This window comes from Pterocles gutturalis, unplaced genomic scaffold (assembly GCF_000699245.1).
Source record: "Pterocles gutturalis isolate BGI_N339 unplaced genomic scaffold, ASM69924v1 scaffold1684, whole genome shotgun sequence".
NCBI classification, from domain to species: domain Eukaryota; kingdom Metazoa; phylum Chordata; class Aves; order Pterocliformes; family Pteroclidae; genus Pterocles; species Pterocles gutturalis.
In genome coordinates, this window is record NW_010132869.1 from 28,630 (window position 1) to 49,606 (window position 20,977).

The following is a 20,977-nucleotide window of genomic DNA, read 5'->3' on the forward strand; positions in this document are numbered from 1 at the left end:
TGGCCTGTGTTATACTAAAAAAAAAGTTGCAGTGTAGACGGAAATATATAAATATATATTTGGCACCCTGAGACTTTTCTTAGAATTATGTTTCTACAAAGGGGAGTGATTCCTTCCCCCAGAAAACGTTGTAATCTAGGAAGTTCTTAGTTAATTTCTGTTCCTATTGGATAATTGTCCTTCTGCTCCCATCCTTCTCTTTTCTCAACTTCCAAGGTGTCTGTTATTTTCACAGCTTAGTAAAACTTTTGGTCCTCACCTTGTTGACCTTTATGTGGACTTGCTGAGCAGCTTGTTGTGCCGGGGAAATCAGATAGAGTTGGATAATCATCAGAAACGAGAAGAGCGCCGGACTGAATCAGATCTCTTTATGGATGAGGAATCTCTGATTACAGAGGAGTCTTCAAATGACAAGGTACTAAATCCCTTGATTTATTCTCTAGGGAGATAGCCAGAAGTTTTGCTGAATATTTAATTACAGCAAATTATCTTCAAATGAACTATTTTTGAGGACAAATTATGTTGATGTATTTTCATGAATTACCAAAACATGGAACTGGCTAAATGTGACAGAACAGGGGATCTAGCAGGGATCAGGCTTTATGAGTGCAGTGACTTGATAATAGTCATGAGGATTTTTGGGATTTCAGTGAGAATTAAAGTGTGTTTGTCATACACTTGCTGTGTAATGGCTTGAATAAGATTTTACTGCTTTGTAGAAGCACTACTATAGCTTTTGCCAGGTCCTCAGAAGGACAGAGAGTGAACAGGATATCATACACTGTGTATTTCACAGAGTTGTATTGAATGGAAACAGGCTGATGCAGAGAGATACTGTTAAGGTCTAGGAGGAGGGCATACGAACTTTGAGCATGTGGTCCAGCAATTACGAAACTACTGTCTGGAAATTTGACCAAGCTGCATCATATACAGTCTCACCTCTGAACTGGAATACAGTCAGGAGAGGTCCTGACAGAGATCACTCACCTTTGCAGAAGAAATTCTATTCCCTAAGCCCTGTGTAAAGCTTGGTTATGAAAATCACGTGCTTGGAGGAGTGAATTGCTACCCCCCTTTCATCTGTTCTGTGGATTTGTGGAGATCGGAATGGAATTGTATTGACAAATCCCAGAATATACAGTTTTCCCCTGGAAAGGTGCTTAGACATGTGGAGAATGTTGAGTGAAGGTGTGTCTCCCACATCATAAATTTTGGAAGAATGGTATTTATGTGCTTGTAATTCATTAATATTTTTATCCTCTGATCGGTCAATAGACAATTTCATGTTCAGTAATTGAAATAAACATGCTCAGGAAGACAGGCAAATGAATGTTTTTTTTTTCTTTTCTTCCCCAAACTATAATTATCCATTCAGTGATATTGTTACAACCATTTGTTACAGACACTAGAAGATATACTCATGTTGATTTTTGGACATCCTACGTTGGAGGGTTGGTTCCTGGCTTTAGAACAACGTTCTCTTCCTCAGCACAGTTTAAACCCTGTCACGGTCAAGCTCCTTTCGGCTCACCTCAATTCTGGTGTGCTCCAGCTGTTGAAAACGGGTGCCCCAATATTGCAGAACATGGATCACAAACATGTGTTATCAAAGTATTTTGAAGCTATCACAAAAAGTATCTTGAAAGAGCTACAGGCTGTGGGGAAAGACAGAAGCCAGGTCTCTCCCAAGAAGTCTCACCAGCTGGAAGCTCTGGAGGAGTTGCATGTATACATGGCTGCAGCTCAGCTGAAGGAGATCACTTTAACCATGCTACACCTTCCTGAGATGAGCTTGACTACTGAGAAATCCAAAAAATCGTGTAAAAAAGGGAAACAATTAAGCTTCTATGGACAGATTTTGGTGCAGCTCCTCACAGAAAGCTACCAAAGGCAGCCCCAACAAGGAGAACTACTGCTGTCCACAGAGCATATTAAAGCTTTGGGGATATTGATGTTGGCATCAGCCAGCAAAGATTTGGAGAAAGTTTTCCTTCAGGCTCTCCAGAGTGAGCCAGTCCTGGCACACACAGTCCGTGTAGAGGTGCATGTTCACTGCCTTAACCAGAGGTCTGAAACCTCCCTTGCTATTGTAGGCATGCTGATAAAACACTGTAGGACTCACCTGCTGCAGTTTGAGCTCTGGTGTCTGAGCAGTGCCTCTGGAAAGTACCTCAGGAAAAACATGGAGAGCTTTCTTCCCCTCATTAATGTGTATTTGCAATGCAGAGACCAGTATGATTTCACCCGACCTTCTGCAGGTAAAGGCACAACTGATCCCTGTTTGTGATTTGGGAGGTGGAATTCCCAGTGTAGGCTCTGCTGGCCTTAAAGTCTTGGATCCTCTGCACAATAAGTAGAGGTGGTAAGAGTGACATGTCTAACTTGTGATGATTCTAAGTACCTCTGCGTTATGTAGTGAAGGTTGGCTCTTAAACTGAAGCAAAGTACTCTTAGAGTTGCTGTTGCCCAGTTTTCTCTTTTGAAGCCTTTATTTAATACTTAGTGCGTGTGAAAATCTGTCTTCATGCTTGTCTTCATTTAGTATAGGAGATAAAAACTTTTTCTTGGGCATAGATAGAACACTATCGGGTGAGTGGAATGCCATAGCCGTATGGTTTTGCAGAATGTAAGCTTTCTCTTTTACAAGTGTAAGTCCAAAACTTTCTTCTGAAATAAGTCTCCAAATATAGTTTCCTACAGTAATGCCTTCCTAAGCTGGCAGTCCAAAACTTTCCAAGCCAACAGCAGCATTAAATTGACAAGACTGTTAAATTTCCTACCAGCAAAACTATGAGTTAGGATTCAACTCAACAGAACAGGATCACTTTGATTTCATTTCTCCTATTGCATAGGAATGTGAATAGCAACAGAAGCAGGCTGACTGTAGGTGTTGGTGGAGAACACTAGCTCTACCAAGTAGTGAAAAGACCTTGTCAGCACATAGGAAGGTAGAGGATGGTTTAAAGAACTGAGCCTTTCTCTAGCACCTTATGTACACCAGTGGTTTTGTGCTTGAACTCTAGAAGGGGAGACTGCTGTCTGACTGACTTGATTTATAAAGTATCTGTTATCTGTACGTTGATGTGAGAGAAAATTTCCTTTGAGCCCAGGGTGAGAACACTGGTAAAGTTTCATCCTTCCTGAGATGCAAGGACAAGGCTTCTTATCAGGAAGTTGTCCCTCTTTTGAAGGTCTGCATTGTTTGCTCATGTCTAACCACTTCAGCTGCGTAGCAAGCAGTGGTCTAGTACATATGCTAAATACTTCCTAATGGTTCTATGGAGCAATACAGAGTGTGTTTCTGTAGAAGATTAGCAGCTACTGTAGTGTAATTTCCTAGAAACTGAGTTATCTGGACCTTAATTTGAAAAGTGATTTGGGTTTTTTTAATTATGTATCTTGTTGCTTCACACGCTTAGATGGTGAAACCTGTGTCCCTTGCTCTCTCCCAACAGTTGCCTCAGCTGTTACACCTGCCTTGAGGAAAGCTCTGTGGAAGGAGCTCTGCAGTGTATTTCAGGATACAGAAGCATCGCATGAGACCACTATGAAACTGCAAGTTATTTCGAAGTTGTTGCCATCTTCAGGAAGCAAAGGGCTGCGAAAGCTTATTGACCAACTTCCTGCTGCTCTTGAGAAAGCAGAAAATAACGAGAGGTAGGCAAATCCAGTTGCCCTGTTTCAGGACTAGGCTTCTCCCATAAGGCATTGTGATAGATATGCATGAATGCGCATATGGTGAACAATAATAGCATTCCCTCATCAGAGAATCTGTTACTTCACAGCTTTGGCAGCAAAACACATTTAGCATATACAAAAAGTATGTTATAACATTAAAAAAGAAATAAATATCTTTTTGCAGTTGGACAGTGGCAGATGCCATATCTAGAGTGCTTGAAAACTCTGAAGAGCTGCATTCCTGGAGAAGACGCCTGTTATCAGCCTGCATGAAGGGGTTAATTGTCATGTACAACAGCAGTAAAGATGAAAGCAAGCAAGAAGTGGAGAGGTCCATGCTGCTGAGGCTAGAAGAATTATTGGTGAGACTTCTTATGTGCATTGCCAGAATGTGACCATGTGCATGTGTTTTATTGTGCTTTTGTATCTTGGGTAAAGATAGGCTGGACTTTATTTTCTGTTTTATAGTTTATGGCTTCTGTGGGCTTTTAACAGCTTTTACAGAGTTAACTTAGCCCTGCTAATCCTTTGTAAGAAGCAGTTTTGAGTTGTTCTTGATGATGGCTTTCTGCTAACAGTCCCCTTTGAAAATCAGAGTTTGAGGTGTTCAAGAGTTAAAACTGAAAGGTTGCCAATGGATGTTTTTATTAAAAGAAAAAAAAAAGTGATAGAGACACTTCTGACAAGACCCACCTGCCATGCTCTCTGAAGTCCCTGTCAGAAATCCAGTTGATCGTAGATAGAAATCTGGACTTTGATCACAAAGAACACTACTTGATCATTCCCTCTGTACTACTCTTTTGTAGTTCAGTAAAGTAGACAGATCCATGTAACACATAAAAATGAAGGTCTCTGCAGGCAGTGAATGCCTTTGACCTCTTGATGACTTCTGGTGAGACCACCTTTTAGTACATGATTGTATAAGACAGGAGTCTTGCAGGACCCAAGGGGCCACCTCATAGTGTTCATCCTGATGGTGTTCACAGGCCTGATGAGGTTAGCACCTACCATTACCGGGACTGATGGCATGTGCAGTTGTCATTCTTTTAAAAACTGATTGGTTTTTATTGTGGTTTATAGCATTTCAGGGAAGATCAGTTTTTGTGGAGAACACGTACACCCAGCCACCCCTGTTTGCCACATAGAAAGGTTGGTTAGTTTAAGCATGTTGTAGGTACACAAAAAACCTAGTACCTGAGTCTCTTGCTTTGACTTACCAACTTTTTATTCCTTTCACACTTTGGGAGTGTGAACAGTTTCAAGACTCTGGGTTTTTTGGTACCTACAGACCAGCTTGCTTTTTAATTGCATACAGCTCGTATGCTCCCTTGCTCCCAGAACCAACAAAACAAGACTTGCAGTTTCATTTGAATCAGGAGGTAGGATTGTTGTATCCGAGAGCTTTCTTCCTTGTTATCCTTTGATCATCCCACCTGAGTGTTTGGCTTGCATGTTGTTAGTGTGCCTGTTGAACAAAAGTTGCTGGTCTTGATGACCTGTAGAAGCTATACATGCTAAATGTAAGCATTTCTTTTTACTTATTACGTACACAGCGCTTTGTTGAAGAAGTGGACCCAGATGACTGGAACAGCCTTGTGAAGATGGGACTCAAGTAAGTTTGAGATGCACCAAAACTGCTGTAGGAGGTACAGTTCTGTTCACTTGGATTTGTCTTGCATTATACTGGAAACACCCCATCTCCCTTGAATTCAGTCAGATTTGACGATGCTCCTTGTTTCTCAGGATGTGCTTTATGTCACGTGCACTGGCTTCATTGGAGCCTGAACCTGCACAACTGCAGGCAGGTTTGGATTTGTGCTCCAGTTAGTATAACTAACATAGCTAACTGGATATCCAGACTAGCTTCTTTTCAACTGGCATAAAGAAGCTTTATGCTCATATAGCTTCTTTTATTTAAGATATTTCTTAAATACAATTCATATGAAAACAGAATAAGATCTTTCACCTTTAAATGTAAACCATTTAAATAAAAGAAATAAAAAATGATTCAGGATGGGGAGGTAGAAGTGTTAATCTGAAGGGTTGCTGTCTGATGGGTTAGTAGGCAAAATTTTAATCCTTTATTAAGATCAGGGCAACTATACGTGTGTGGCTGTGTTTTGATTATCCTTTATTTTGTGTAATTAAGATACCAGTGTAGCTTAAAAAATTAAATCAAAGCTGCTCAGGGGAAGATGTGCATGTGCTTCCTATTTTTTTAGTTTGTTTTGGTTTGACTAAGTTTGCTTTCTTTGCAAAGCTTTCGTTTCTTAAACAGATATTTTTCAAGCATATTTCCTTGGGTTTGGTTGGGGTCTGACTTTTCTGTGATCCTTGCTTCTAAAGGTACCGCTACAGAGATGAAGCATTTTTGAAAGTCCTGAACATTGCTATTCAGTTATTATACAAGAAAGAATCTTCACTTAGTCAGAGATTAGTCAAGCTCTCCAAACTTCACATGATGGTCACGCAGCACTCTCTATTTTTGTCAGCCATACTGAGGTCAAGAGAAGAAGATGGCACGAACATCCAGACAAGAGGTATTTTTTTATCTTCTTCTTCCCTTTAACATCTTGTTTTTCTCACATTATAGTCTCTTCATCCAGTAACTTATCCACCTACATATACTTGCAGAGCTATTAAACAATTCCAGAATATTAGCATTTAGTTTTAAATTCTACCTCTACTTGGATCCAAACGTTGCATTCATTTTATGGCTGCCAGTTTTAAACACTTATGTTTTCTAAAACTACTGAAAAGGTGTATTTGTGGTGGGTTGTTTGTTTTTAAAAACAAACTGCTGAAATCTTGAATTGATTCATTTGGTTTCTGTGAGGCTGTTAGTGTAATATCACTTATAGGTGCATATAGGTTCTGTTAGAAATCTGTGTGATGTTTAAACCTATTTTAAAATGCGTTGATACAGAAGATTTTAAGTTGATTTTGCAAGTTGTACAAAAAATGTTAATTTACTCAATGTGCATTTGATATTGCAGCCTTTCACGAGGAGTAGCCTTCCATGAGTCATATAAATTGGATTCTAGTTCATGCATACGATTGGCTTTGTTTTTTCGTCTCTGTCAACTGACATACTACCTGACCTTGAACCAATCATTTAATCTTACATACACCTCGGCTTTTTCCCCCTGTACAGGATTTTGAGATTCAATGGTTGAAGGAGCCATATAAGAAAAGGGGAGGAAATTCTCAGGGCAGCATGTTGATAAAAAATTTTGTTTGTATTGATGAGCAATATGTAATCAGACTTTAAAGTTTTAAATCACATGAGAAGAGCAAAAAGCTCTCATGAAGTCACAAATTTAGTGAAATAAAAAACAAATAACAGATTTTGCTGCGCATTGTATGTGCTTTACCTTTTGAATGTATTTCTGTAGAGCAACAAGATGGATTCTTTGAGGCTAACTCTGAGTAATTCAGAAACTTGGTGTCAAGAGTGCATTCATTTAGGCTGTTGTCTTTATGATCTGTTTTGTTTTGACATACATGTCATATTCCTGTAGATACTAGGAGAAAAAGCCCATGCCTTTTCAGATACTGGGAGTAAAGAAAGCTGGATTCATGTCTCGAATCTGCCATAGATGCCCTCTGTGTCTTTGAGTAACCTGATCACTTACGTGATCTTTTTCTCGGCTAGTTATAAAATAAAGGTGGATAGTTTTTGTATGCCCCAGGACAGAGTTCCTGTAGCTTGCTAACAGATTGGATTCTGCAGTGATGACCCCTGTTTAACTGCACAGTGTAAAAGCAGTTTGATAAGTTACTGCAGCTGGGTTGTGAACTTAACAAGTTCTTGCTGTAACTTCTTGAGTAGCTTGGGGAGATTGCTGGGATGTCTTCCTTTACTCTGTGCAACTCCTGAGCTAATTTAAGATACCTTTCTGGGAGAGGAGGGAGCTGCGGTATGGTAGGATAGGGTATAGCACTTCTTTTTAACCAGAGAGCGAATGTGTACACGTGACAAGTTTCTGAAGGGTAGTATGCCACATTGTGGACCTCACTTCACAATAACATTTGTGTGTCCAGCTTGGGAATACCGTTTTAGCTTCTTCAAAAAAAGTTGTTCCGTTTTAATTAAATACATCGTAATCATCCTTTAGTGTAGTTGGGGAAATGGGCTTTGGTATTTATAGAGATAGATAGATCTTGATCTAAAATGTACAGTACTGTGTGTGCATCTATTTAGAGAGGGTGTATGTGTGGGGGGTATTTATATACACACTGTCTAACTGAGAGAACAACAAAGCTAAAGCTGTGTGTTTATTTCAGAGGCCTTGGTGGATATACTGCTGACAGTTGTGAAACTCAGCCCTTCTCTCTGTGAGAGCAGTCACTTTGCCGTGTTACTAGGTGCCTATGGGGCTACACTCAGTACTGTAGGTAAGTGTGTTAGCCTGGGAAAGGTACTTCCTACTAGATCTGGTTTTCATCTTCATAGGTAACTGACTTTGGGTTTCGTCTTGTGTTTTAGATCAGAAGATACTGCTACTGCTCCAGTTATATGAGAAGAATAATCAAAGTCTTATAAATTCCAGGTAAGCTGACCACCTTCCTTTGTTCTACTAGCTACACACAAATAAGCAGCCTCACAACTGGCATTTTTTCGGAGTCTTATTTTTTAACTGAGGTGAACACTGAGCAATGTCAAACCTAGAGGTGAATGTTACTTTTGGAAACATTTTTCCTATTATTTCCTATTCTTGACATAATTCTCATGATTTACCCAAACTTTTGGGTGTCTGTGTGTTGGGTGAAGGACTGTCTTATTTCAGTAGTCCCTTGCTCTCCATAGTAAGAACCCACTATAGGGATTTAATCACAGATGAAGGCCAAAGCACAGGTTGCTAGTGTAGGACTCCTTTGCCTTCCGTGTTCCCTTGGGATACAGGATTTGCTACTCAGCGAATCCGTTGCCCTTTTCAATGAGCTTTCCTCTGTATACATGATACTTGGCTCTGGTGCTTTGCTGGAGAGGAGAGGAATATGCCAGTGGAGGAGTGAGTGTATAACGTTTTGCCTTAACACATGTATTGTTAGTTTTAGGGTACTAACATGGTATCAATGCCTTCCTTGTCTTTCAGCAGTCTGGACTGTAGCTCTCCTTGTAGCACAACCTTGCAATGCATCTACATGCTTCATAAGAGAGAACCATATAAAATAATCAGTTTCTTTTCAGGCCCTGTGCCCAAGCAGTCCACAGGGAAGTCTGTTGCTAACAGTTAGTTCTTGCAGACACTAATGTTTTTGCTCTGCCTTGCTCAAATGTGATTTTCTGTCTTTGAGGTATGGGCATAAACATTAACAGCAATGCAAGAGTACTGGCTCAGGCAGTTGGAGCAGGACAGGACTCTGAATTAAGAACCTCCCTTAGCTTTGTCTAAGAATATAGGTAATCCTTGCAGTCTATGAAGGGGGACAGGAAATGAAGATTCTTGTTAGCAGGGAACTGAAGTGGCTTCCAGAAGCCAGGGCATAAATCTTTAGTGAAAGTGTTTGCAAATGGGAGGGTGTTATGTGAAGAGGAGACTGATTTCAGAGGTAGTTAGGTCCCAAAACTTATGTAGCCTTTTTAAAGGAAAACCAATTTCATACTGTACCCTGAAGTGAATTGGTAGCCAGAGCCTTGGTTAGACATGATCCCAGCACCGAAGAGTTTGAGTGAATATGAAGACAGTGAGGATTTATGTTTTACTGAACCAATGTCATGCTGGTTTGAAATGTCGATTGCATTTGAGGCAACCTTGTCTGACCAGGTCTTGATCACTGTGTCTTCATGCAGCTGCTATCATACTTACTTGCATTTATAGCTCAAATAAAAAAGTGTTTTTTTCTGAGAAGGTAAGTTCTGACTTGGATTAACATGGTAGGAAATAGTTAATGAGACACCCTCAGACTGAGTTTGAAAAGCTTTTGGATGTCTGAAAAAGGTGTTGCCAGGGAAACGAGTTCTAGTTTCCAGTTCCCACAGTACAAGTGAAGAGAAAATTTTGAATATTAATTTATATCCTCTGTAATTGCTGTCAGTGCTAACAGTCTGTTGACTAATGCCTTTACTTTTAACAACGTTTAAGAATCCTGCTATGGGGCCCAGCTGCAGTGGAGCATCACAAGACTTGCAAGAGTCTAGGGAAGTCACTATGGCAGCAGCCAAGCATGGAAGAGATTCTGTGTCTGCTAGATCGAGAAAAGATGATGAAGACAATTCTGTCTTTCCCTCAGCATCGCCGTCTTCTGTCATCACAGGTGCTTTGGTTCAGACTGTTCAATTATCCTTCTTTTGATGTAGAAAAAGAGCCTTTCACTTTAGTAATTTATTTCTTGCATTCATGTAATATATTGCATTATTTGTTTACATCGCGAGATTAATTTAAATTCATAGGAGGGCTGGAATTAATTATTTTTGGAGCACTTTTCAAATGAATTGCAATGTATGATCCACATCTTGTCAGCAGGTGTGATTGTGCAGCGTTGCAAAGATTGCCATGTGTAAGTGAGACCACAGTTTGACTTTTAAACATTTGGTAAATTTGACTGTCCAAGGATCCACCAACAATGGGCTCTTCAGTCTTTTGTACAAGTTTGCTAACATGCTTCTATACCTCTTTGTGCTAGTCAGGGGGAATAGTTTTGGAACCCTGATAGTGAAAGCCAGCTTTAAACACAAGTATGTCTCACCCTGTGTTGCATTATATTTTGCAAGGTTTAGTATCGGCCACTTTATAATGGGATGAGGTGGTTGGGGAGGTTTGAAACGAAGCTGGAAATTGGTGTTGTTCCTTACAAGTACTGGTTTGGATTTGGTTTCAGGAGGTACAAGAGTCGCTATATAGAGATGAAAGTGTCAAGAGTCTTGATGACTTCTACGATCCTTGTTTTCTACTTCAGCTTTTTAGTGAACTGACCAGGCCAGGTAAAGTGAATGTTTCTCTTTGATATTCAGTGTCATTTTACTCCCCTGTGGGAGCTGCATGGCTCCATCTGTAGCTCTCTTATTCTCGATCTGAAGGCTAATACTACAAAGGAATTTGTGCCTGGCTTTGAAGAGAAGAAACATACATCATTAACCATCTACTGCATTGCATTGTAATTTCCAGAGTGACTTAAAAAGTAACAAGGTATAATTGGCATTAAAGTATTTTTGTTTTTTTTTAAAGCACTTCTCCAACTAGTGCAATGTATCTTGTAAGGTTTGGCTACTCAGAAGTAGAGCAGCGTAGCAAAAGACAGGCGTTCCTGCCGAGGTGCTCTTGTCCAGACAAATGGGTGCTTCCTCACAGCTCTTTTAAACTTCATAGGTTAACCCTGTGCAGAAGGACTGATCTGCTTAAGATGAGGAGAGCTTTTTAAACTGGAACTGGAAACAGCTTGGAAGAGGCAAGAAGCAGACAAAGATTTATGTTCTCTGATCTGTCGAAGAGCATTCTGTATATCACAAAAGCCAGAACAATGTAACTATAAAATAGCGTAAGAGGGATCAGTAGAGAATATTCCCCACTGGAAGGTTGTATTTTTTCTGGTGAATGTGTAGAGCTGTCTTCTGCATCAGCTATGGTGTCACAGGAACGTGATGAGCAAAGCAGGCATGGGAGGGATTGTATCTTCTGCTGCTGCACACAGTGTCCCACCTGCAGCTGATAGGACTGCTCTGATCCGGGGCTGCTTTGTGGTTGAGTTTTTGGGAGCAGTAATCGTCTCCTTTCAGCTATGCTCTCAGTGGGAGTTGGACAGAGGTAGGGCAGGGTGGAGAACATGCCCTGCAATGTCGGAGTTCTCTGGCCATAAACCAGAAGCCACTGTTGCTGGCGAAGGGTGAAGTTGTTTCCTGACCGGAGTGAATCTTTGCAGGGATATTGATTTTTGTGAGGGACACCATGACTGAACTGACTGGAGATTTGGTTATAGGCTGTAGTCATAATGTCGGGAAACTTCAGCCAACTCATTTTCCATCAGACAGAGATGCATGGTGCCATTGTATGTCATGCATAGGCTTGTGTCCTGGTTTCGGCTGGGACAGAGTTAACTTTCTTCATAGTAGCTAGTGTGAGGCTGTTTTGGATTTGTGCTGAGGAGAAGGCTGGTAACATACTGATGTTTATAGTTGCTCCCAGGACAGTCAAGGACTTTTCAGCTTCTCTGCTGTGCCAGTGTCTGCAGGTGCAGGAGAAGCTGTGAAGGAGTACAGCCCCAATTACTAGCCTAGGATTCGACCTTAGGTTTAGGATTGAGACCCAAATTGGCCAATGGTCTATTCCATATCAGGCACATCATGCCCAGTACATAGATGAGGGTCTGTCCGAGAGTTCTGCTGCTCTCTCTCTCTGGGCTGTCTCCCTCTCTCTCAGAGTCTCTTTTCCCTTTACCCCTTTAATTCTCTCCCCCATCCCTGGGAGAGGGGAGAGGGTGAGCAAGCAGCTGTGTGGTGTTTTGCTGCTAGCCAAGTGCATTAAACCACAGCAGCCTGTGCTCGGAATTGTTGGAAAGGTCTACGCGGTGCTTGAAGACTAGTTGCTTAGCCTCACTTTTCTTGTTTGGCATGACCCTGCTTCACACATGCATATCCCTGCTGTACTTCACAAGCACACTGTTTAGAGAACCTTTAAATATCAAAGTGAGACAAGTATTGTAAGGAATTTCCCAGCCACCTCTCTCCCTGTGTTGATTATGGTTAACCACTGTGTAGTTACAGCTGGATTTGGCTTTCCACAACAATAACATCAGAAGCAATTGGCAGGCTGATAACTGTCTTTCAGTGAAATCATACTTATAGTCCTTCTTTGTTCACCTGTGCCCTCACAGTACAGTACCTGTTTTGTGTGTTCTTAGCCTATGCTTAGCTATAGTTGTAAACCGCTCTGTACAATTTTGACAGTAGTAAAAAGAACTGTCTTTTCATTTATTGATGAAAAAACCATACCAGAACTATTTGGCATTTTGCAGTAGGATGAATCTTAGATGATCCAATTAATGATGGGTTTTTGGGATTGTTATTGATGGACATGGACAGCCAGTGTCTTTTGAACCTGGTTGTAATAGTTGGAAAAGTACTGCTGTCACACACCTGTCATCATCACCCACCACCTGGAGGCCACCACCTTAACTAGTGGGAGGGATTTGGTGGCTGTTGGTCAGTCTCAGCAGTGCTGCAGTCAGCCAGCGAGGACAACTGCTTGTGTGGGAAGCAGTGGGGTTGAGGGAGCTCATGCACATTGTGTTGTTGTGGAGCTGTGGAGGCAGTGGCGATCCCGACATACACTCACTCTAAAACTGGAGAGAGGAAAAATAGTTTTCTTAACTGCTCCACCCTGAGTGAGAGTCTGTTTCCTAAGAGGGGCGTTTTTAAAGGGCCCAAGTGATTTATGAGTTCATGTCCCATGGTGCTTCTAAACCATGTCAGCTGCTCTTGGAATTCCCAATTCCTCTTTATTTATTTGCTCTTTGTACTGGCTGCACAGTGCTCCATGCACAGATGTTACATAACTGCTGAATTTATAAACATAGACTTATTGCACAGTGTTTAATGCTCACTGAGTAAAAAGTAAGTCTGGAGTTGGGCAGATAGCAAGGTCTGTCTAACTTTAGCTCTGATAAGCATCTTATGGAAAGCTTTTCCATCATGGTTCTCAAGGTACTTTAAACAAACTATGTCAGACATAGAATTAACTTTTTTTTTTAATAATAGCTTGTTATTTTATGTTAGTTGTTGAATGCACTTTCCAAGGTCACCTGGATGGAAAATATTTCCACTGCATGTTTTCAGTGAAATAAAGTTTTCCAAATAAATCTTTCTGTGACCAGCATGAACTTTACTGCTGAAGTGAGGACCTTGGAGTTCACTATGTGGTACCACCCCATAAAATTATCTACTTTGTCTTTCTCGTAGGTGGTCATTAGTAGTTCTCAAGAACTGCAGTCTGAAGGAGAGCCATGTGGTGGCTTGCTGTGAAAGGGCATTCAACACATATTTGATCCTGTACTGAAGAGGGGTTGTTGTATAGGCCAGGGCTGTGTGTGAGATGTCCATAAGTGATGGAGAATCCTCTGCAGGCAGACGAGTTTTAGATCATCTTTGCATGTGCACTTGGGATTTAACAGAAAGCGTGCATTTCCCAGTGCTTCCCTTGCACTCTTGCATCTTTCCTGAAGAGTGGGAGGTGCGGAGTTGCTTTGCCACAGGCAGAAGGCAGCAGAAGGCATAGGTTTAATGATTAGGTGTCTCTCTGGGCTCTATTTCTCTTTCTCCTGCCCAGTTGTTGCTGCTCCTCTCACCATTTTTACTTGGGCAGTCAGGTGGTGGCCTTGCCCAGTGCCCGGAAGTAGAGGACGGTAGTGCTGGATCTGTACGAGCTCTGGTGATGTGAGAGGTATCCCGTGCTAACAAAAGAGATCTTTTCGCTCAGTAGGAGAATAACTGAGGTGTTTTACATTATGCCAATTAAACTTGATGTGCTTTGGTGAGGAGTGTTGTAGAGAAGTGTACAGTAATTGCTAGTATTGAAGTAACATGTGAAACCACTCACTGAAAAGATCTGTTCTTGCGGTTCTGTGCTGCCTTTGCATTGGTCACGTAGCACTGGTTGGGAGGCAGTGCTGGGAGGTGGAGATCCTGCTGTTGCCTGGCCCATAACTAGCAGAGCTGGGTATGAAACTGCCAGGCACAAAATTGAAGTAGGAGTTCTGGCAGTTGAGGAAAAGATGAGAGAAACAGCCCAGCTGCTGGTGCAGGGCCATAAATAATCTGTGATTTTTACATAAATATGTATAAGAAAAAATATATATTTTAGTTGTGGGTGGGTGGTAATGGGGGAGGAAATCAATGTACCAAATATAGGTACTTGTCAGTAAGAATACAGCCTCTTCTTAAATTGGAATATTTGTTTCTCAGAAACTTCCTCTTGACATTCAGTGTGAATTGCAAGAAAATATGTTAATATTGTTGCTAAACTCAGAACTGCAATACATTTGCACGTTAGCTGGTAAAATACAGCTGAGGTGCCATTATATTCCATTACTGGTGAATGGAATAGAAATAGCACAGGAGATATTCTAGTCATTTCTAGCCATCAGTGGGTAGAAATGGCACAAGCTCTTCAAAACACACAGCCCTTAAATGAGAAACACTAAATCCTGATGGTAAAATGATGTGGAAGATAAATGTTAGATTCAAGGGTATGTTTTCTGTTAGGCTGCTTACTGTTCATTGCTGGATTTTGTTTGTCCCAAAAAGGCAAAGGGATACGGTTTGGTTCTCTGCTTGGAACGTGCCTTGCCAGCAGAATCACTCATGCCTGCAAGGTAACAACCAGTGTGACTAATGGATTATTTATGTGTCATTCTCCCCTCTGTTCTGTTACAGAAGCTCTTCAGTGCAGACAGGCTTTTCATTGGCTATGCTGGTCTTTGTTTCAGGCACAGACTTATCAAGTGCCTAGAAAATGTTTTGAGGAGAATTTTTCCTCTTGTTCTTCTTTGTACTTAACTTTCCTGCAACAGTGAGATTTGTCATTTCTTTACAGAATTTACTCCTAACTTTGCATGGTGTAGCAGGCAGAATCATCTCTGTCTCACATAAATGAGACTAAGCATGTTCACTTCAACTCAGGTAAAGAGTTCCTGTTGAGAGGGTTTTGCAGAATGCCTTTGTTAGCTGAAGGAACCTTCAACATGCAGTGAAGTAATAGTTTGTAGGGGCAGATCTAGAAATCGGTGTTTATGAATAGAAGTTTTGTTAAGGATTATAGCGCTGTTATATACTGCATGACATGTCAAAATAATGCCCTCGGTGTTTTTCTCTTGTTTTTTTCCCCTCTTCCCACACAGAGTGTGTGGTGGCATGTCACAAGTTTGTTGAAGTCAATGCCCTGGGTCTAACAGTAGCTGCCCTTAGCAGCTATGATTCCAACATGAGAGCAGCTGCATATTTTGTCCTGGCTTGCTTTCGTTCTCATCTGGAAGGAGCTCGCTTTCGAGAGAAGAGTCAGGTAAGACTGAGCTCAATTGATAGTTTGCCAGGTTAGACATTTAGGTCATGGACTTATGCGAGAGTCTCTGCTTTACTCATTCATCTACATGCACCTGGAGAGAGAGCTAAAAGAACCTTTTAATCCTCTATTCCACTGTTTCTGCTCTATTGCTTTGTGTTTCCTCTTTGTTGTAATCAATGGGCAGAAAAAGGGGGGGAAATGTGTTTTAGAAAGGCTTAGGAATTTTATTTGTAGGAATGTAAATCCTGATGGGATTGTTATTTAATTTATGGTCTATAAAATATCCAAAAAGCTCATTTATGTATTCACCCTCCCCTGTTGTATTTGTTTGGATTCTGGTTCAAGCTTTTCTTTTCTCCCCTGGACTCTTGTGCTGCAGTTGCTATATCTTTTGGATGCTGTGCAAAACGGAATCAGGCAGCCAAACCTCAGATTTACCTTCTCTTTGACCCTCTACATTGCTCGTGTGGCACAGCAGATTCTGAAGCCAGGTACTGTGCATATTGAACTCCTGGGGTGAGTCACTGTGCATGGAGTAATGTTCATGACCAATAGTGGAAGATAAGATAGCTGTGACACTGGTAGGAGCCATGAAGTGTGCTTCCTGTGTTTCAAAGAAAAACTTTCAATGCTTGTGTAGACTGCCTTACTGGAGAAGTGGGAAGTGCTGTTTTGATTTGTGTACAAACCCAGTTTGATCATCAGGGTTGAAGCCACTACCTCCTGGTAATTTTGGGGTGGAGGTGAGCACAGGACTAGGTGAGTGAAACTAGATGAGTGTGTGGGTCCTATTCAACAGATCAGAATAGTCCTTTTGTCCTTAGATACTGAATCAACATGAGTAACTGTTGCAAAGGAGAATCATAGCATCAGGGAGTAGTTCCATTTGGAAGGGACCTTTTGAGCTCTCTAGCTAAACCCTCTGCCCAAAGCAGGGCCAGCTCTGAGGGCAGACCACTTTGCGCAGGGGTTTATCCTAGAAAACCTCCAGACCTCGAAACTGATCCTAGAAAGCCTCCAAGGATGGAGACTGTATAGTCCCTCTGCGCAACTTGTTCCACTGCTCATTTGGTATGTGTGGTCTGTAGGTTAAAAATTACGATTGCCTAACGTGAAGTGTTGGGCTTGAACTGTGGAAAGATTTGCCTCTCACTTTGCTGCAGATTTCTGTTTTGTTAATGAAGTAAGGTTGGATTTGCTGAAGTCAGAGCCATGTTGAATGTTTATCTTCTCACCTGCTTTGTGTGCCCTCTCAATGAGCTTTTCATTTTGGGGAAGAGAAGAGGAGGGACAGCCAACAATATAAGCAGATTTAGAGCAGAAGGCCTCCTCATTGTAATTAATGTACTCTTCTGACAGCTAGCTGAAACACTGGAAAATACAGGTTCCATTTATTTTTTTGCGTGGTTGTGTGTTGTGAACGCTGTCCTCCTCCACAATAACCGTTGTTTCTCTTCACAGAGGAGCACATGTATATAAAGGTAAACAGATTCCTTCTGTCACATCAGTATTTGGACCTGAGGAAAGTACCAGGGTTTTTCCAGCTTTTCTACAGTTTTGATTTTGAGGTAATGCAAGAATCTCATCTGAGGTATCCTAATTCTTCAGAAAATAATTGAAAAAAGCCATAAAAATGCACTTAAATCTTACTCTTACATAGCTAATTAATTAGAGGCATCTTTGTTTTGTTTTGTATTGGGATTAGAAGTCAATTTTCTGGGTTTCTTTGTTGTTTTCTTAATAGTAACATAATGAAATAAGTCGTGCTGTGCATGCTCTGTAAGCACAACAAACAATGTTCTGCCCTAGCTAGCTTACATTCATATTTGAGTTTAGATTATTAATGTTGAGTTCAACTTTTAAAGTTCCATTATCAGTGCATATTTGGGCTGCAGAGTAACTGTTCCTGATGGCTGTGGATGAAAATTGAGAAGTCCAGAAAAAGCTGTTAAGCACTGTGCTGGCACTCCCAGAGAACCAGGTGTTTTGTGCTCTTATGAGCAGGCATTATTTTTGAAATGTCTGATGGTGATATTTTTCCGATGTCTTCTAGTACAAAACAGAGCGTGAGTGGATTCTCAGATTTCTTGGAGAAGGGCTGCGTGATAAACATTGCTATGAGCTTTATGACTACCAGAGGATTTTCCAGGTCATTCTTTCATTTTTCAGCAGTCCTTTGTGTGATGAGGGCTCCCAGGTAAGAACTTAAAAAAGAAAACAAGCCCACAAAAAAACCTAAAGCCACAAAAGTTTGCATGGTTTGGAGATCTTAAATACAAAGCAGAAGGGAGCAGTTGACTCTTCCCTTGCCCTCTTGAAAATCTATTCCGTGTTGATTTTGCATGTGTGTGGAGGGGAACATAATTGCTTATGTCTAATCCAGAGTCACATCCTTGTCCCCTGAAATTGGAACAGGTCCCTGCCATCATGGAACCTCGCTCAGTTTCATCAACTGGTGGTCTGGCTCTAGTTGTATTTCTACTGTTTCATGGAAACTATTGCATATGCTGCAGTTTTTCTCATACAGTCAGGGTCTTTGCTTTTTTTATGTCTGTTTATTCCCTAACCAGCATGTTACCCATGCAGTGCTTTATCAGGAAGAAAACTCACATGCCAGAAGCTCTCATGTTCATAAGCATCCACCCTTGAGAAATTCTGTTGAAAGTATCTCAGTTAGTTATCAAAATCTTGGACAAAAAGAAAAAATTGTCTTGCTACCTTAAGATGTCTTCTAAAAGTAGCATCTACGTGTATGAAGCCTTGAAAAGAGAATGTCTTTTCTTCCCTGGGGTTGCTGAGAACATGTGGTGTTTGGTAATACATTTTAACTTTAAGTTGATCAGATCCCAGATACCAGATATTTTCTATTTCAGAGTCGTATTCTGGAGATACTACAAAATGCTGCCCGTGTCACCAGAGCTGCCTATGAGCTGATACAAGATCACAGCCTCCTCACCTGGATACTGCACATCTTAGAGAAAAGGTAACTAGGAAAATACTAGTGAAACAGGAACAATTTTACTGTCCACAGTAGAATAATTATGCAATTGAGTATGAAAACAAGGGTGACAGATATGGAGATGGCCTGTCAGTGGCTGTGACATTTGGCACCTAGGGCCATACTGGTAGAACTTTCGAACTCTGAAGTGTTCCCTTGTGTTTCTAAAAACAAAATCAAGATGCTTTCAGATTGTAGTAGGAGGGATAATAGAGGGGGGCTTTTTGATAATGCTTTATTGAAAAACTTAGAAAACGGCACCTTATCTTAGCATATGTGACTCTTTCATTTCAAATAGCACAAAGTCTTAGGAACATAAGGAACCAAGGTGTCTTGAACAGTAACTCCTTTAAGGAAATGATGGCAATGGTTGCAATGTAATGGAAGACTTGGCAGAGCTGTGTAATGAAAAATGCAAGTGAGAAATCACGAGTCTCTTACAGGGACCATGATACATTAATGTGTTCCTCCAGCAGCAGCATGGCAAGAGGAGGGCAGTAACCAGGGCCTCCGTGTAGCTGGGGCTTCAAAGGGGTGTGCTCTCAGGCACTGATGGGGTTCTGGCTGACAGGCTCCTTTTGCCATCCGCGGCTCCAAGAGTGTATGGAATATGGTCCCCTCTAGGTGATAGACTGGTTCCTGGTTAGGATCTGTTTTTCCAAATGGGTGTTTGTTTTTTTTTTGTTTTTGTTTTTCAGGTTTCTGGAAAACAAGCTGTTAAATAAAATTATTTCCTTACTTCATACTCTGTGGCTAACAAATTTAGGACCCAAGAGAGTAAGCAAGAATCAGTCCCAGGAGAACAGGAAGTTTCTTCCTATTCAGCTTGTAAATGAATTTCTATATGTTTTGATCACATTAATCAAACACATTCGGTAAGTCCTTTTTTTTTCTTTTTTTTTTTTCAATTGTTAATCAATTTGCATCTCATCCTCTGTCCAGTTTGAAATTTATTAAGGCCAGAAGAATTTCTTGATCTCTGACAGCTGAATGCATTTTTTCCCCTTCAGTTGGGATGTTGAGTCATGAATTTTGATGAGATTTCTTTGACAGGAAGGTTTAGCTGTTTGAATACATGGGGGATAAAATAGCAGCTGATGCACAGTTACTGTAAAGTTCTACATCCATAATTACTGGCCATTTTTAAGCTGCAATGTTTCCATTTTCCTGCTGGGTTAGAGCCTGTGTTCAGCAATGCTATTTGCTGCAAGGATCTTTCATACTCTCTGAAGGTTTAGACTTTCTGTGTCTGTACCACACATGCAAATTGTATGAGAAGAAACTGTGCAAAGTTCCACACGACAGCGTTAAGAAAGGGTCAGTCTCTTCTCTCCAGATCTAGAGCGCTTAGCCTGTCTAAGCACATCAGTTGCAGCTGGGATAGTAGAAAGTAAGTGGGTAACCAGTTCTGTTTGGATTCATAATAGCACCTGCAGCTTTTCATGCAGACAGGTATTGCCACTGCCTGGAGAAACAATGTTTATTTTTATTTCCTCAAAATTTTGAAAATTCATGCAAAGAAGTGTAAGGTAAAGGTCCAGACCTCTGTCCTTTTCCTTTCGGACCGTCTGCCATTGCTATTTATAGGCAGGAGGGCAAAGACTATGTTTCATGGTCTGTTCTGCCAAGCACTAATGGAGCGAAGCAGTGGGGTTTCACTGGGAATTAAACTAATTATTACTGGCACCCTGAGAAACAGAAGTATATGTCTAGAGAACTGCAGGAGAAAACTGTAGGAAGAGACTGTAAGGAGAGAAAACCTGCACTTATTTTATTTTATTTTATTAATTAGCCTGCAAAAGAATACATGGCACTTTTGTTTTCTTTTCATAGGACTAATTTAGATCTAGCCAAACTGACCCAGTTTTTCAGTACACTCAACTCTGTGCTGGAATATCGTGCTATAGTTGTTGAGGCCTTCAAAGAAATGAGCCGGTTTACTGTGAATGACAGCGTTCTCTCAAACAAAGAGATCCTGCTGCTGCTGCATAAGTGGAGTGTCATGGACAAAGACCTGCAACTGCAAGAGGATGTGCAGACTCTTGCTCAGAAATACCAAATCAAAGAATTGCTTAGTAAGTACGAAAATATTTCGGAAAAGTAATGTGGTTGAAGCTTTTACGAGCTAAACATACAAGTGAGGCAAACTTCATAGGAAGTAATATTAATATTTTTGTCAGACAATCTGATATAGCTTGGGGGAGGAGGAACGGAAATGGAAAGCCATTTTTCAGGTCTTCATTGTAGAGATTTCTAACTTTAGCACAATTCTGGAAGCTTTGGAGAGACACAGTTTTAAAAA

General features: G+C 40.9%; 1 protein-coding gene across 1 annotated transcript in view; it reads left to right on the plus strand.

Annotated features, from left to right (window-relative positions):
• URB1 (URB1 ribosome biogenesis 1 homolog (S. cerevisiae)) overlaps positions 1–20,977 on the plus strand; it is a gene marked incomplete at its 5' end in the record, with an annotated part of 52,795 nt that overhangs the window by 28,525 nt on the left and 3,293 nt on the right. Inside the window, 17 exons of the mRNA XM_010081004.1 lie at positions 236–415; positions 1,403–2,258; positions 3,456–3,657; positions 3,863–4,040; positions 5,232–5,290; positions 6,025–6,218; positions 7,966–8,076; positions 8,168–8,231; positions 9,768–9,939; positions 10,504–10,606; positions 15,514–15,674; positions 16,057–16,168; positions 17,139–17,245; positions 17,731–17,874; positions 18,551–18,660; positions 19,374–19,550; positions 20,509–20,750. Of these exons, the coding sequence (XP_010079306.1) occupies positions 236–415; positions 1,403–2,258; positions 3,456–3,657; positions 3,863–4,040; positions 5,232–5,290; positions 6,025–6,218; positions 7,966–8,076; positions 8,168–8,231; positions 9,768–9,939; positions 10,504–10,606; positions 15,514–15,674; positions 16,057–16,168; positions 17,139–17,245; positions 17,731–17,874; positions 18,551–18,660; positions 19,374–19,550; positions 20,509–20,750 (3,172 nt within the window). The remainder of the gene's footprint in view (positions 1–235; positions 416–1,402; positions 2,259–3,455; positions 3,658–3,862; positions 4,041–5,231; positions 5,291–6,024; positions 6,219–7,965; positions 8,077–8,167; positions 8,232–9,767; positions 9,940–10,503; positions 10,607–15,513; positions 15,675–16,056; positions 16,169–17,138; positions 17,246–17,730; positions 17,875–18,550; positions 18,661–19,373; positions 19,551–20,508; positions 20,751–20,977) is intronic.